This window comes from Pimephales promelas, chromosome 24 (assembly GCF_988280905.1).
Source record: "Pimephales promelas chromosome 24, fPimPro1.hap1.1, whole genome shotgun sequence".
NCBI classification, from domain to species: domain Eukaryota; kingdom Metazoa; phylum Chordata; class Actinopteri; order Cypriniformes; family Leuciscidae; genus Pimephales; species Pimephales promelas.
Genome location: NC_142792.1, coordinates 19,265,780 through 19,282,131, shown reverse-complemented (window position 1 = coordinate 19,282,131; position 16,352 = coordinate 19,265,780). Strand labels below are relative to the sequence as shown.

At 37.3% G+C, this 16,352-nt stretch overlaps 1 protein-coding gene across 2 annotated transcripts in view; it reads right to left on the bottom strand.

Moving 5' to 3' along the window:
- The window catches only part of tafa5a (TAFA chemokine like family member 5a), a 165,390-nt gene that overhangs the window by 7,349 nt on the left and 141,689 nt on the right, over nucleotides 1-16,352 (bottom strand). For both annotated transcript variants that reach the window (XM_039655393.2, XM_039655403.2), the window contains exon 3: nucleotides 13,388-13,515. In XM_039655393.2, the coding sequence (XP_039511327.1) occupies nucleotides 13,388-13,515 (128 nt within the window). The remainder of the gene's footprint in view (nucleotides 1-13,387; nucleotides 13,516-16,352) is intronic.

Here is a 16,352-nt window from a genome sequence, read left to right as displayed (position 1 = left end):
GCACATTCATTTATAATTTTGAATAAACTCCAAAGCACAATGACTAAGTGTGTATTTTTTATTTTAATTGTTTGTCAGCTCACACAACTGTCTGTCACCATGCCTTGATGAGTATTGATTATTAATAATGTTATTATAATACTCCCAATCAACTACTGCGGAGGGTAAAGGTACTGTTATTTCACCCTTTTTAATTTCGTTGTTGTGTTCCCACATCGTTAGCTAGTTTGGATCGCTATAACTTGAATGACTGTCAACTGTTGAATGAACGAGTGTCAAGCATGTCAAATCGCGCCTTGTTTACTTCCTACCGGAAGTCGCGCCCACTTTTGACGCAAGGCCTCATGGGGCGTAGGAAACTTGTGGATAGTTATACTTAAATCCAGAATGGCAGCACAGCTGAAAGGTTTATTTGTGCGGTGCCCTCTACTGTACAGGCATAACTATGCATTTCCTTCAGCCTGAGGCTTTTTCATTTCACTTTTATTTGGAGAAAATAGAACTTTTTTTGTTGTTGTGCAATAGTACTCAAGTAACACATTACTTTTCATAAAAAGTAATTAAATTCAGTTGGTTTATTTTTTTTTTTTTGGGGGGGGGGGGGGGTAACACAATATTGTAATGCATTACTTTTAAAATTAGCACTGGCAATGACAGTGAAAAACAAGATAGGACAAGACTTGGACTATTTACATTATGTTTCGTTAATGTGTCTGCAGCAGTCATCCATGAGGGGCTGCTGCTTTTACTTTTGTTTTGTTGTTTGTTTATTTTACATGATTAAAGTGTGTGAAACGTTAGCCAGTTCCTGCCTCCTCCTTCTCTGATCCTTTAATCACAGGTTTCCAAATGTCATTCTTTGCTTTTTCCAGTCTGCTTTTTTTAAATTATATTTTTAATTATTTTAATAAATTGTTACTCATTGTCATGGATCACAAGATGTTACAGGCCATAACAATATATATATATATATATATATATATTCTATAAAAAATTATTATATAAATGACAATCATGATTTCTTGTTGTCAAAATTAGACAATGTATTTTTCCATCATGTATTCTTGTGTAATCAAACTATTTGATTTAACTTTTTTTTTTACATATATAATATTTGATAATAGCCCAAAATAGTGCACTTTCCTAATTCTACAACATTAAATTGTTTAAAAATAACTTATCTTATAAAAATGTGTATCCATAAATCAATTATTTTACCATGTCATAAAATCTGAAGTATGTTTGCTATCTCAGGAAATATTTTCATCTAAAAAGTTCTTACACCAAGAGTTATTCTGTAAAACGTCACAATTGTTACCGCAATATCAAAAAAAAAAGAAAAAAAAAAGAAAAAAAAGAATGAAAAAAGAGAAAAAGAAAAGAAGAATTTCTCACTTATTACAAGGTTGTTCAATAATCTTTAAATAATGATTTCATTAGTGTCATGGGCTCTTAGTATTTATCTCTAGCAAAAATAATCTGAATCCAGATGGTTTAGTTGGTTTCCCTGACAAACCAAATTATTTAGAGAAATAGTGGTTTATTGGTCACCTGGCTTGTCTCTGGTCCAGTCTGATCAGATAACAAGTGCCCAATGGAGACACTTAAACTAGCAGATGTGTTTTTTGTTTTTTGTTTTTTCCAAGAGGGAGGTACAATTTAAACATTTAAGATTAGACAAGTGGCTATAGGCCTTTAGATGCAAATTCAACTCATTTTAATCTGTGACGAAAGTCAAAGATATTATAATTCTTTCGTAACCAAGCTAATATTTGAAAACTGTTGCTTTCCTCAGCAGCTGCCACAGAAAATGCCCTCAGCATCACCTGCTAAATGGTCTACTGCCAGGCTGGAAAAAGGCATCAAATCCTGCCAACATGGGCTGCTGCTTAATTTACAATAATGAACTCTTGACACTTGTATGGGGAGCAGATATTCATGGATTTAGCAGGTGGATGAAACATTACTGAGTCTGAATATGGAATAACAGGGATAATCAGGATGAAAATGAACTCAGGAAAGTGATAAAGCGACCCAAGAGTGTGGAGGCTAAAGACAAGAGTATGCTATTGTTAATAAACTGCATGAAATGAAGCCGCTAACTCCTGCTTTAGAATCCCATATGCTCAAGCATATTTTTTAGCAATTGGCTTACATGTGAATGACCATGTGTTAAGAATCATACACCCTTTTCATTGTATATATTTTGTATAATGTTTATTTAATATACTGGAGAGATGCTATTGAGATGAATGGGAACACAAACAGTAGATCATTCTCTAAGCAGTGTCATGTCACTTGGTGGCGCTATAATTGAACAAAACATGGAATGGGCTCTATGCACGGTGATATTTCCAGTGAAGGTTTAAGGATGCTCGATAACTTCCGATTCCAATGCAATACCGAGAATATATTTTGAATTTTATACTCCATGGTTATACTAAAAAAAACGTTAGTCACAAAAACAGATAAAACAGACACCCCTCATTGTGTTTCTGCTTATTTTAAAAATTATATTAAATAAACATAACTATATATCAAATTAGATCTAAACGTATGAAAGTTTCGTTTCAAAGACGGGACGACCGTAAATTTTGAAGACTCCCCCATAATCCCGTTTTCCTCGGTTTTCCTCCGCTTTAATCTCCCCAACCGGAAACTGTAGAGCATCCTTGCGTCAAATGCGGAACTTATGCGTGCATATAGCCCATTGGCTCTAACTACAGTACCGTTGGTCTGATTGAAAATCAAATGTTGTATTTGTTAACATTAGTTAATGCACTGTGAACAAACATGAACAATGAACGTTTACAAAGATGAACAAATACAGAAAAAAATGTATTGCTCATGGTTACATACATTAACTAATTTTAACAAATTAAACCTTATTTTAAAGTGTTACCAAATTATTTAAAAATTTATTTATTTATTTTTTCCCAGCCCTTTTTATTTACAGCATCTATTGTGGATTCCACTTGAGTGTCCTGTTTCAGAAATAGATCAGAGCTCTGAATTTGCAAAAGTCTTCATACCATCCAAGTTTTGGGGAGGTTAAAGTCAGAACACACAAAATGGCTAAATATTATCCAGCCAGAAAGTTTAGATGATTGGAAAATGATAAATATTTGCTGAACCCATCAGTATCCATCAGAAGTTATAATGTTGGTGTAGTGTGAAGGGTTTGAGCTTGCTAAACTCCCTCTGGCAGAATATACAGCTTTGCCCCTTGAGGGAAATTCAAGCTATAACTGGATTTATCTTAATCATGCTTTTCATGTTGCATTTCCACAATAAACAGCTTGGGAATTGCAGTATCACAGCTTCATATGAAGAAATTAATCACATACAATAACTGAGGGATTGTGTAATATGTATTTTCAGTAATAATTATATGGACTGGTTCCCTATTGAGGAACTTACTGTACATTACCATTTTTAACTTGCATGTCTCACAGTTTGGTTTTCTAAAGCTGCTGCATATTTTGGCTATGGTAACTATAAAATTTTGGCCGTTTTATCAGATATTGGATTTGACTCAAAACACAATGATTCAGAATTCCTTCCAATAAACCAATACTTTCAATAGCAAACAGTGTGTTCAGCAATATGAATTAGAAATTCAGTTGAACAAAGTTCATGGGTTACACTTTATTTCGATAGTCACTTTAGACATTCTACTAACTATAAGTAACTTTTCAACTACATGTCAACTAAGTGTCATTAGAGTATTAGTATATTATCATAGACTGTCAGTAGACTGTTAGGTTAGGGTTAGGTGTTAGGGTTCAGGTTAGGAGAACAAGTTGACTTGTAGTTGCTAAGTTACTTACAGTCAGTTGAATGTCTGTTGGGGGACCAACAAAATTAAGTGTTAGCAGATATTAAGCTGATAGTCTACTAATACTCTAATGATAGTTAGTTGACATGTAGCGGCAAAGTTACTAATAGTAAGTTGAATGTCTAAAGTGGACTATCAAAATAAAGTGTTACCAGTTCATGAATAAAAAAACTCAGTTTATCAAAGTTTGTGAATCAAATGATTCAGTTTAAATAATTGTTCAACCTTCTCTCAATCAGTTCAAGTACAAAAAAACAAAGTCTGTCCATTTCAGAAGCAAAAATAAATCAATCACTTAATCCCATGAATCAAAGTCCTTTGAGTCCGAAAACCAAAAGAAATTTGTAGGAAAGTAAATATCATCACACATATTTCATTGTTGATTTTAAAAAATCAATTCTATCAATTGGAAATGGTCTTAATAGTAAAATTCCCTAATACTTCACTTAATAAGTTATATATATATATATATATATATATATATATATATATATTATTATTACTGTATAAATAACATGTAGTGCCTTAATCATTATTACCCTTATCATTAAAACCATTTTAATGTGACATTGTCTCTGCTTTTTTGTTTCAGAAGAGATCTCAAAAATTTCAAACAAAACGATACTATCTACATGTTGGGCCCCATGAGGAGATGTATATACAAAAAAACAATATAAAGTAATAAGAACAATAAGTTTTTGTTTGTTTGTTTGTTTTAAATAAGAGGTTACCTTAATTCTGTATAAATATGGTGTTTTGTGTGGTGCAGGCTTAAAATAAGAGCTCAATAGTGGCATGTCTCGTAACAAATTGCTTGGGCTGATACTTGGAAAAGACTCTTTTGGCAGCTGGAAATGGGAGGTTGGCAAAGTAACAAAGAAACCTTGTAATGGCTGCCTGGATTGTCTGGGTGAAATAAAAAGCTTGGGCAGTGACAGATACTGAAGAGTGGCACCAGCTCTACAGAAACCAACAGTTCAATTAAGTCATTTGACTTTATTTTTTTAGCCGTTCATAAATACAGTACCACATGGTGTTGAAATATGCCCCAGTCATGAGTAAACGGCGGTCAGTGTGTCTCTCTCTGGGAAGGATTGAAAATGGAGGTTCTTGTTCTCCAGTGCTGACTTGGCTCCTTCAGACAGGAGCTGGCTGTGGGCGCTAATGGTTTGCAGGGGCCAAATGCTTGCTTGGAGGAGCAGATGTCATCTCCATGGTGATGTGTCTATGCTCAGGCAGGGATGTGTCCTGTGGTGCCACGCTGGCGCATGGGGATCAATTACGCAGACCCCAACACTCACAGCAGCAATGCCTTGGCATGTGGCATCCGTGACCTCCCCGTGTTTTTTAGAACCCTCAGTTTATTCACTTTCCTTTTTTGCTTCAAACAAATTTCAACGTAATAGTTAATAGAATAGTTAATCTAAAACGGAGAAGATGTTTAAAAAAGTCATTATGAACTCTCCCCCATTTTGTTCCTTTTTTTGTATAATGTTTTTTTCATTAGTCACAAATGTAGAAATGATAAAGGATATTCATGTATCACTTAGAACTAAAGTTCTTGGTGACCAAGTAACAACAGTTCATGGTAACCAAGTCTGTAAAGCTCCAAAAAGAAAAGAAAATCAACACAGAAGTTATCCAGCAACATCTTCTCCACCAAAGCTCTTAAGTCAATTGTCATTGGTTCATTGGATGTCCTACATGATGACATACAGGGTTTTGAAATACATGTGGGAGAGTAAATGACAGAATTTCATTTTTGGTTGAATTATTCCTTTCACTCCCCGTTTACCGACAAATCTCACCAAACGGCAGCACTTCAAACCATGGGATGCCCCTACATTTTCAAAGCCAGACATCACTAATGAGCAAGCGTTTTCTCTGTTTGCATGTGAAAGATAGCTGATTACTGCAATCAGTAGTTCTCTCTCTCTACTACAGATTCAAGGACCCTTTTCCATGGTTAAATACTACACAATCAACCTAATAGCTAATAGAATAGTTGATTAAGAGCCCTCTCGTTCTGATGGTATAATCAGAGAATTAAGGACTAGTGTGGTGCAACTTTACAAAAGATGAAACATAATGAGTTCAATTAACAGAATCCAGAAGACCTTCCACATTTCAGAGGAATTGCTTAATGTTGAATGCCTGGTATGCTGACAACCCTGGTATGGTGACAGCTAGTGGCTAATTTCATCTCATTTTAGAATATTACCAACCAGCAGGGCCGGCTTTGCCGACAGGCGACACAGGCGGCCGCCTGGGGTGCCATCTGCTGGACGGGGCGCAAATTCCATAATAAAAAAAAAAATAATAATAATTTGTAGGTAAGCTGTGCACACGCTGTACACTTTTACTGTGCATTGTCCACACACTGCTTGTATTTGTCCATTTCACACAATCCTAAAAAACGACTGAGTGACTCTGACAGGCAGCTGTCAAACTCACGCGTGTTGCTCAGCAACTGGGAGTGGCGCGAAAACATCTGACAGCTGGTTTTAGCGCTTTAGTTTCCTCGGTGTGATACACACGGTTCCGTGCCTTCGGCTCAAAACAGTCCTCGTCGGCTTTGTTTCGCCCGATTTGTTGCTCGGATTAAAAAAACTCTGGAAATGACTTGAAAACATTAAGCGAACTTCATGCTAATGTGGGGTCATTGTCTCACAGAGACATTGTCTTTTTTTAGCCGTTCTGTTCACTCATCACCTCCTTTGACTAATTTCAAGTGTCCCTGTTACTAAACAGTGTGAGATGTCATCAGATAAGGTAAAGCTTCATCAGTGCCTGTATAATGACATTGAGCTGCCCGCCAGAGATGACCGGCAATGCACAAGAGATGTCTACTGCTCGTTTAATCTGTTGTTGAAAGGGAGGTGATGACAATCATATGAATCACTGAGGAGAGAAAGAAAAGAATGAGCAAATCACAAACATGATAGCAGTAATGACTGTTCATTCTAACAGGATGGGCCTACAGGGACTCTTGGGTTGATTAGTGATCATTCTCTTATTGAATAGCAGAAACTAATTTTAGCCGAGCATACTGGAAATTAGTTGATGAGATCCTTTGTCTCTTGACAATGGCTGGTCAATTAAAATGGTCAATTAAAAAAAAAAAAACACAAAACATGACTGCCACACCAATCATGTGCCACTTGCCAGACCACATCTCCAACATGTTACGTGATCAAAACATATCTGTCTATTTACGCAGAGGCATTTCTTTTGTTCTGTGTACAAATGCAGACTGGAGTCACTTCTCAATGTGTTTTCAGAATTTTGCCCAATGAGTACCAATGTGCCAGATTTAAGTTCAGTTCATCTATGAGAAACGTACCTTAAAGGATTAGTTTACTTTTGAAAAAAACTTTAACTGATAATTTACTTACCCCCATGTCATCCAAGATGTCCATGTCTTTCTTTCCTCGGTCGAAAAGAAATTAAGGTTTTTGATGAAAACATTACAGGATTTTTCTCCATATAATGGACTTACATGGGAACCAGACGGTCCAAGGTCCAAACGACAGTTAATAACAGTTTCAGATGCAGCTTCAAATGTCTTTAAACGACACCAGACGATGAATAAGGGTCTTATCATGCGAAACGATCGGTTATTTCAAAACTTATTCCAAAAATGTAACTTTTCTAAGGACAAATGCTAGCCTTGCTCTATTCTGTGAGGCGCGTTTGTAATGTCAAACGTAATTACGTTCAAAAGGTCACGGGCGACGTAGCCGGAAGTACAGAGTCAGAGTGTTTACAAGTTGAACGCATAGGTTGAACGTGCAAAGTAACTCAAACGCCGTTTACAAAAAAACGAATTAAAAGGTAAAACAACGATGTCGGACGATTTTGCTTCTGTACTTCCGGCTACGTCGCTCGTGACCTTTTGAACGTAATTACGTATTACGTGACGTTGCAAACACACCTCACAGAATAGAGCAAGGCTAGCATTTGTCCTTAGAAAAGTTACATTTTTGGAATAAGTTTTGAAATAACCGATCGTTTCGCATGATAAGACCTTTATTCATCGTTTGGTGTCGTTTAAAGACATTTGAAGCTGCATCTGAAACTGTTATTAACTGTCTTGGACCTTGAACCGTCTGGTTCCCATGTAAGTCCATTATATTCATCAAAAACCTTAATTTCTTTTCGACTGAGGAAAGAAAGACATGGACATCTTGGATGACATGGGAGTGAGTAAATTATCAGCAAAAGTTTTTTTCAAAAGTGAACTACTCCTTTAAGACCACTGTGTTCTGTTCCATTCTTGCTCTCCATTTTTGAATGCAAAAAATGTGTTTACAAGAGCTTATCAAAAAACATTTCTTCAGACTCGCTTTCTTTCCCATTCCCAGTGGATGAGTGATGCCTGGCAGTACCCTCACAGCATGGTACAAGGTCACTTTCAAAAACGTCCATACACTGTTTAATATCTACCGAACATTACTAATAGCCCCAACATAACCAAGTCATGTGCCTTACAGATCGCTTGTCGGACAGCGAAACTTTCAAGCACGAAAACAGGCAGTGGATACAGGAGGAGGTTCCGGAGGAGGACGGCTAACCGGGAGGAGGCGGAACTGAAGGGTCCAGGACTATACTGAAGGTGGTGAGAGCCAGGAAGGAGCCTTGGGCAGGAGCATGATAAATGATGCCCATGCCATAGCCAAAATTGTTTCCACCATGGGGATGGCCGGAGGCAATGACAGTGGAGTAGGAGCCCACTGCACAGTCGAAGGGCTGAGGTGATGGTGAGATGCTGAAGACCCCGACGGCCACCAGTAAGCCTCAGTGATGACCTCCCGTGATAACGGTGTGGGCCTGGAGGTTAGAAGGCGAGCCGGAGCAACCTAGGCTGGTGGGGGTGCACAAACCTGCAGCACATATGTGGCGAGGTCTGAACTGACTGAGGGAGCTTGGTAAGGCTGAAAGGCCGATGGTCCCACACTCGAATCGTGGGTGGAAGGAGCGTCAAAGTGGGAGTCAGGGTGACAGATCAAGGATGAGCAAAATCTGCCGAGGTTCTAGGCGGAATTGTGGGGTCCTCTTACCCAGGCGGAGATAGTTCCCATCTGACCGGAGGTGGATCCGCACCACAGAGAGCAGTAAACACAGAGGAAATGGTGGGAGATTGTGACGAGAGGGTGGCGGGAGCGGCTGAGGACGAGACTGGAAAGTGCAAAAAAGTCAAATGATAAATGCTAAGTCCTCTATAGACTTTATGTAGCCCCGCCCCTTTTCAGCATTGCGCTCGTTGTCTTTTGACTTCCAGTCTGTATTTTCAAAGCGATCTTGCATAGATAGGTATGAATGAACTGCTCGTAAAAAATTTCGCGGTCGACATTTGTTAATGCTTATGATAAACATTACAATGCTCATGATAACTTTTGTTAACTCTACAATAAGTAAATCCACTTCACCAGCTAATTACTCCTCGAAAGCGATGCCATAGAAATATACAGAGCGACCACCAAAACGGAAGTTCAAAGACAATATTCTAAAGATAATGGCGCCCACGTTTCTCTGGTGCATAAGGTCTATAGAGGAAGGCTGGGTGGAACTGATGGGACAGATGAAGATTGTCTTAACTGAAGGTCCGAACTTGGTGCTTCCAGAGTGTCAGTGGCGGAAGGATAGGCAGGGCTCCCTTGGTGGTGGATGGTGTGCACCTTGTTAGACTCGCACATCTCAGGTTCCACTTCGATGTTGGGCTCACACATGTCCCTGATAGCATTGGCCCGCACCTCATTGCGGAGTAGGGCTTGAGGCCCCTCTGCGGTGGGCTCAAACTGCTTTAACTTAACCGATGGGTTCTGGCTGGGCACTGGGTTTTGGAGTAGGGATGGTGACATCAATAATGGTGGAGGATGATCCACAGGATACCAGCACAAATTACACAAAGGCAGCAAAGGTGCTTTCTGAAGCCTCCCTGGATAACTGGGCTTGTGTTGCTGTGTTGAGGCCAACAAGAAGAAATGTGCAGAGGCAGTCGTCCGGAAAGATGGTCTGATCAAAATCCAAGAATTCCTCCAGGTGTTTCTTGAGCGAGCGGTCTCCTTGCTCAAAGCATTGTAGCTTTACAGCAGGTAAGCCCATGATAAACTTGAAAAAAAAAAAATAAACTTCATAAAACACGAACTGGAGACGGAAAAAAATTGCTGCGTCTACTTTCACTTTTGGGTCGGTTCTTTTGTCACTGGTTGTGAGGTGAGACACATAGATGAGAACTGACAAACACACACAATACTTAAAAAAAAAATACTAAGATATTATATTTTAAATAAAAAAAACACTGCTATATCCAGCCCGTTCTCATCCTTTATCATCATATAGGTGACGCTATATGACAAAACGGCGAAATACTACGCACATGGCACCCTTTATCGTTAATATAACATGCAAACCCAAGGCATCATAAATCCTTTAGTGTTAATATGAGACTACCCTACCCTACCCCACACCTAAACCTACCCATCACAGCGCGTGTTATATTAACGATAACGGGTGCCATGTGCGTTGTATTTCGCCGTTTTGTCATATAGCGTCACATATGACGCTAAAGGATGAGAATGCGCAACACTATCTCACGACGAATTAATAAAAAGTGTCTAATTCGTACTAATTCGTACGACCTCACTCATACAAATTTGTACGATTTGTTTAAACCCACGTGATGGTTAGGTTTAGGGGCGGGGTAAGGGGTAGGTCATTCGTATGAATTTTATACGAGTTGGCCAATTCGTAAAATATGTACGATTTAGCAAAATCGGACTGATTCGTACGAGTTTGGTCGTATGAATTGTTACGATTTAGCCACTATTTAATCATTCGTCGAATTCGTACGACTTGGTCGTGAGATCGGGTTGGAGTGCGTTGAAACATTATATGGTTGTTTATAAGGCATTATGCGTGCATTATAATGCATTAAGAATTCCCTGATGCATTATCAATGCAGGCTTCATCATAATGCTTTTTACTCTTAAAAGTTCAATCACAAATAGGTAAGAATTATAATAAATTGAAACTATTGTGCTCAACTATTAAACTATTGTGCTAAACTATTGAAACTATGATTATTTATGATGATACAACACATTACAAAGTTGTTTATAAGGCATTATGCATGTATTACAATGCATTAAGAATTCCAATATAATGTATTATAATAACAAGCCTGGAAAGAAAGTGTTACCTAATAATCTAGTGAAACCTATAATACATTTAGTCAAAAATTACAATCAGAGAGAAAAAGATATAAACATAACAAATCCACACAAATGGAAGACTTTAAGAGCTGATGACAGCAGACAGGAGCTGTGGTGTTGTGCGCACACTTTCATATCCTCCTATTTCTTCTACGTCTCGTCTACATACCTGCAGTGATTACCCATCTGTTCACATAATTAGCCCTAAGCGTGATCTAATTACCATTGATAAACATCCAAGTTCTTCTCGTTGACAGATATCCGCTAAGAACTGATCTACATGTCTTATGGTAGAGTCTGAAAAGCTTTATATAGAACCAAGTGATAGAGTTAAAGTCAACATGAACCAACGTTTGCGACACCTTTTACTTTTTTTAATGTGACTAGTGCTGGGGATTTTGATTCATACCAGTAAATCTTCTGAAATTAACTAAATTTTGTTTATATTCGTTCAGTGATTTGTTCAATTACCCTTCCTTCAGGTTACATCACTATGCCAGTAATTGGGGACAAGTGCATGTGTTATAGGTGAGTCATTGAATAATTCACTCAAATGATTTGATATAAGAATAAAAATTTGAATGTTAAAAGTTCTACTACCGGTCAGTTTCACAGTATGTTCTGTTTACTGTCATGGTTTACAGCATCTCTGTCTTCTTATGTGTTACTATGGTTTTTGATTATTTCCAAACCTGTTCCTTGTTTCTTTGATTGCCTGCCCCACTGTATTCAAGCCCTCTGTTTCCTCAGCTCAGTGTTCTGCTTTAAAGTAGATGTGAATTTGTAGAGTTCTCGCTCTTTGTATTTATTACAGTCTGTTTCATCAGTCATTCTGGTTCACCATTATTTTGAATTTCACCAAAGATTGACATGATTCCTATGTCCAACTGAACAAAAAATACCCCCTTTCTTTTTATTAGACCCTTGTACACAAAAATAAGATGTTAGGTAGCCTTGATTATGTGAGTTGGGAATTAATTGGAGGGTTAAAAGTAGTCAATGTGACAAATGATTTGAGGGGAAGTGTTCAAAAAAAAATATATAAGACAAAAAGTAAAGTTGTTTCAGAGTCACTCATTTTTAATGAAATACTGCAAAGACCTTAGAAACTACCCTTAGAAGAACACAAAACTACCCTATGTTAGTGTATTTATCTGACAAAATAATAATAATAATAATAACAACAATAAAAACGAATACCATAGCATGCTTGTGGTAGCCAATCAGCATACACTCATGATGAGGGAGAAAAAAGAGTGAGCAAGAGGGAGATTTAAAGAAAGACTTTAGAATAAGAGATGACTGAAATACATTACAAAAGACAAAAGGTCAGAGCAATATCACTAGAAAATAGTGCTTATTATCTGTAAAAAAAAAAAAAAAAATTCTAACAGTGTTTTTGCTGTAGCAATTTTCTGTGTGATTTTAATTTCCAAACTATTTTTATGTGTCATGTTTGACCAAAAATTAAACCTTTGAGTTGTTGCCAAAATGACAGCATTTTTTATGGTGTTTGTAAATTGAAACAATCACAGAAATGTACTGCATGTATTACAATAAGTTACTGTAAAGTAACTTTACAGTAATTTTACAGTATTGATACCTCAGAAATACAGTATATTGATGGCATCTTTGCTGCCAGTATTTTATTTATTGTAAAATAAAGAAAAATCCAGGAAAATTCTGTATTTTGTTTTTACGGTAATAAGCTGTAAAGCAATTTCACAGTGTTGCATACCGTACAATTACTGCTGCCAGTATTGTACTGTTATATCACAGATAAATTGCTTGCTATACTTTTAATTACTAAAGCAAATACAGAACTGTAAAATAAAGTGTGATATAAAATCATTAAAAAAATAAAAAGCTTATAACTTATTGGCCTATTTTATTATTATTTTTTTAATGTTTGGTATATAATTCTCTGAGTACACCTCCCATTCACAGAACTGACCCTATACATTTTACCACGCATATGGTGCTATTATGTTTAATTCATCTGTACACATTATAAGGAAAAAAAAAATATTATCATTTAGTCTTTATTAAGACATGCATAATGGCTTTATAATCTTTCATTAAAATATAATATGCAACCGTCTCTCAAGATACTACTTTTTTCTGCTGACTTCCACTCTGTAATGAAAGCTCATTTTTCACATCCTAATCAAATCCCAATGGATAACATCAAGCCTCGCTCCATTTTTCTCTCTCTCTCTTATTGAACATCCCATTTCACTCCAAAATACTGTATGTGACATTATGAAATTGCGAGTTGTGAACATAGTTTCGTGTCACTTTTAGAGCAGTGCTTGTGATAATATGTAAGTCTCACCGTTGTAGTTTTCACTCTGCCGCTGGGCTGTGTACAAGTCCAGCCTGATTTATTTACTAACAGGTCACAGCCTTCATCCTCTAGACAGGGCACCATGTCACACCACTGCCTGGTCTTCACAATACGAGCTGTGGATCAAGACCAGAGAAAAGGTGTCTGCATTAGATGACAAAATAAGAAACCAACTGTAATTTATTTGAACTAGACAACACAAGCACATGTTTCAAGAAAACAAAATATTGTTTGTGAGTTTGGAAAAAGTATTGTGACACTTTCTGCTTGATAAACAGTACAGTGGAACATATCCATGTCAAGCCAATCCAAGGGCTAACTGACTTAAAATATCCAATATAAATCACATTGACAGCACTTGGTAATCATACAACACCAAATATATGGTAAAATATCCAAACCTTTCAGACTGAATGCGTCACTTTTGATTCACTTTTAGTAATTTAGCTTCAAGCATGTGTCAAAAGATTTTCACATCCTAGCTGTCCCTGCCAGTCAAGTATACACACACTAAACTGGTGTTGTGGATGATATAAAATGAGACATCACCCTATGGAAGCATCTTGTGCTACATGAGCATGAGAAAGGAAAATTTGTTTAATTCGAAAGGTATCAACATCAGTTATCTTCATACAACTCAAAATGTCTGATCCATTTCCTGAAAGATGAAATCACATCTCTCAAGGCTGCATTAACAGATATTTTTCTATTGTGATTTATAATATTTATTCTTGGCTCTTGCCATAATGCATTTCTGAGAGCAATATTTAGAGGCAGGAAGAGAACTAGAGTAATCAGAGCACAGGATAATTAACTGCTGATTTGCATTTTTGCCACTGAAGACTCTTTTGCAAATTTCAGATGCCACGGGGAGACAAAAGGTGGCGCAATCAGGCCTAATTGTAGGTTTAATGGAGGAATTCAATGCGGCAGTAATCAAGACAGCTGAGTAGCTTAAAACATTTGCTTCGGTGATGTTCAAATCTAGCTGTGAATAGCCGAATTATCATTTTACACATCTACGCAGTACATTAGACTAACAAGCAACCAAAACAGCAAACAAAAGCAATTTGCATGAGTCATGGCAAAAACGCATACAATGATTCAGAAATGCAGCATGATGCCATTTAAAGTCTGACTTTCTTTTTTTTCCCCCAGAATTTTCATGGATCACAAAAGTAGAAACTTTGAATAATGCACAGGTTACTCTTTTTCATACAATTACAATAAATGGGGCCTGGAGCTTTTGGAGCTTGTTATCTATAATTTTTTTTTTTTTTTTTTTTTTACCTGCAATATGCTCTTTAAGAAAATGAGATTGGACAGATGCTCTGCCTTTAAGATCACGGCACACACTGAAAATTCTGTTCTACTCAAAGACTGGTTAGTGTGAACCATGCCTCATATCCAAAGGCATTCATATAACCTCAAATACATTGCACAAAGCAGAATACATTACAAAACAGCAAATACCTGTTAATCAATCAACTTTAAAGTATCCATTTATGTCGAAAGTTCTGCATATTTTTTTACTACTCTCCCTAGAAGCAGGCATCCTGCAAACATCACTCTAAGAACACAATAGGGACTTTAAGCAACAGCTGCTGATAGAACGGCGACGGCAGCCGGAAATAAACAGTTAACTGCCGTAGCTAAAGAGCGCAAAAATCACTAAGCAACAGTAAAGAGGACGGCATAGGGAATAATTTAATCATCAGACTAAATACAAAAAGAAAGTGATTTTAAAAAGAAAGAGAAGGGTTGATTTTAGCACTTAATGATATACAGAAACGATTTCAATACCACATAACCTAAAACATAACATTAACTGTCTTAATCTGTCACGTAGTAACGACTACGGCAAATCAGCTGTTCTCCCGTAGTAGACGGTTACAGTAGAACGTCAAGAAGTAGCAGTTAATGTCGCGCATGTGCAATAGAACGCCAGAATGCCGTTGCCGTTCCACCAGAGGCTGTTGCTTAAAGTCCCTACTGTACAACCTTGGAAGAGGTGGGAACAAAAACGGTGTTCATGAAAGAACTGCTGCAAAAAGGCATGTCTCATTTTTGTCCAAGAAAACCTGGGTGTTCTATAACACTCTTGTTTGGACATCTTGTTTGGACATCTGAGACAAAAAGTTGAACTTATTGGCAAAAAATGGGCACTGCAAGCACAACAACACTAAAAAAATATCTTGTCAACTGTGAAGCATGAAAGTTTCATAATGTTTTAGAGCTATTTTGCTGCCTCACGGTCTGGACACAGACATTGAAGGAACATTGAATTCAAAGGATTATCTTTTTTTTTTCTCAGGAGAACATTAGTAAAGTACTAAACTAAAGAATGACTGAAAAGTGTGTGAAACCAATTGAGATGCTGTGGCATAACCCAAAGAGTACTGTGCTAACAAGACAACGCACAAATATTGAGGAACTGTGACCGATTTGTGGGGAGGGATGGTCCAAAATTGACAAGAGAAGCTAAAGAAAATATTTGGTGGAAATGTTGGTGCTAATGGAGGATCTACAGGTTTCTAGAGTTAATGGTTCCCTAACTTTCTCCAGCCTGCAACTGTGAATGATTATTTATTCAATAAAATTGTAAAAAGTATATTGTTTGTGCGTTATTTGTTACGTCAGATTGTGTTTGTCTATGATCGTGTGTAAATTCACCTTTGGCTTCGCCCCCCTTAGTTACTGTTGCTACATCTGTCAAACTTCATCTGCGCTCTGCATGGCTTATGCTGTAACAGCTCTTCCTGCTGAAATGTTATCAAACTTTTATAAAGCAGCAAATAAAGTGTCCGATAGAAGTAGGCAAAGGGGGCTGCAATATGCGTTCGAAGGCTATATTCAAGACATACAGGTGAAACAACAAGGCATCCAAAATAGAGGCAAAACCCAGACAGCAAACTGACATTGAATCAACGTGGAAACGACGTCTCTCATGACA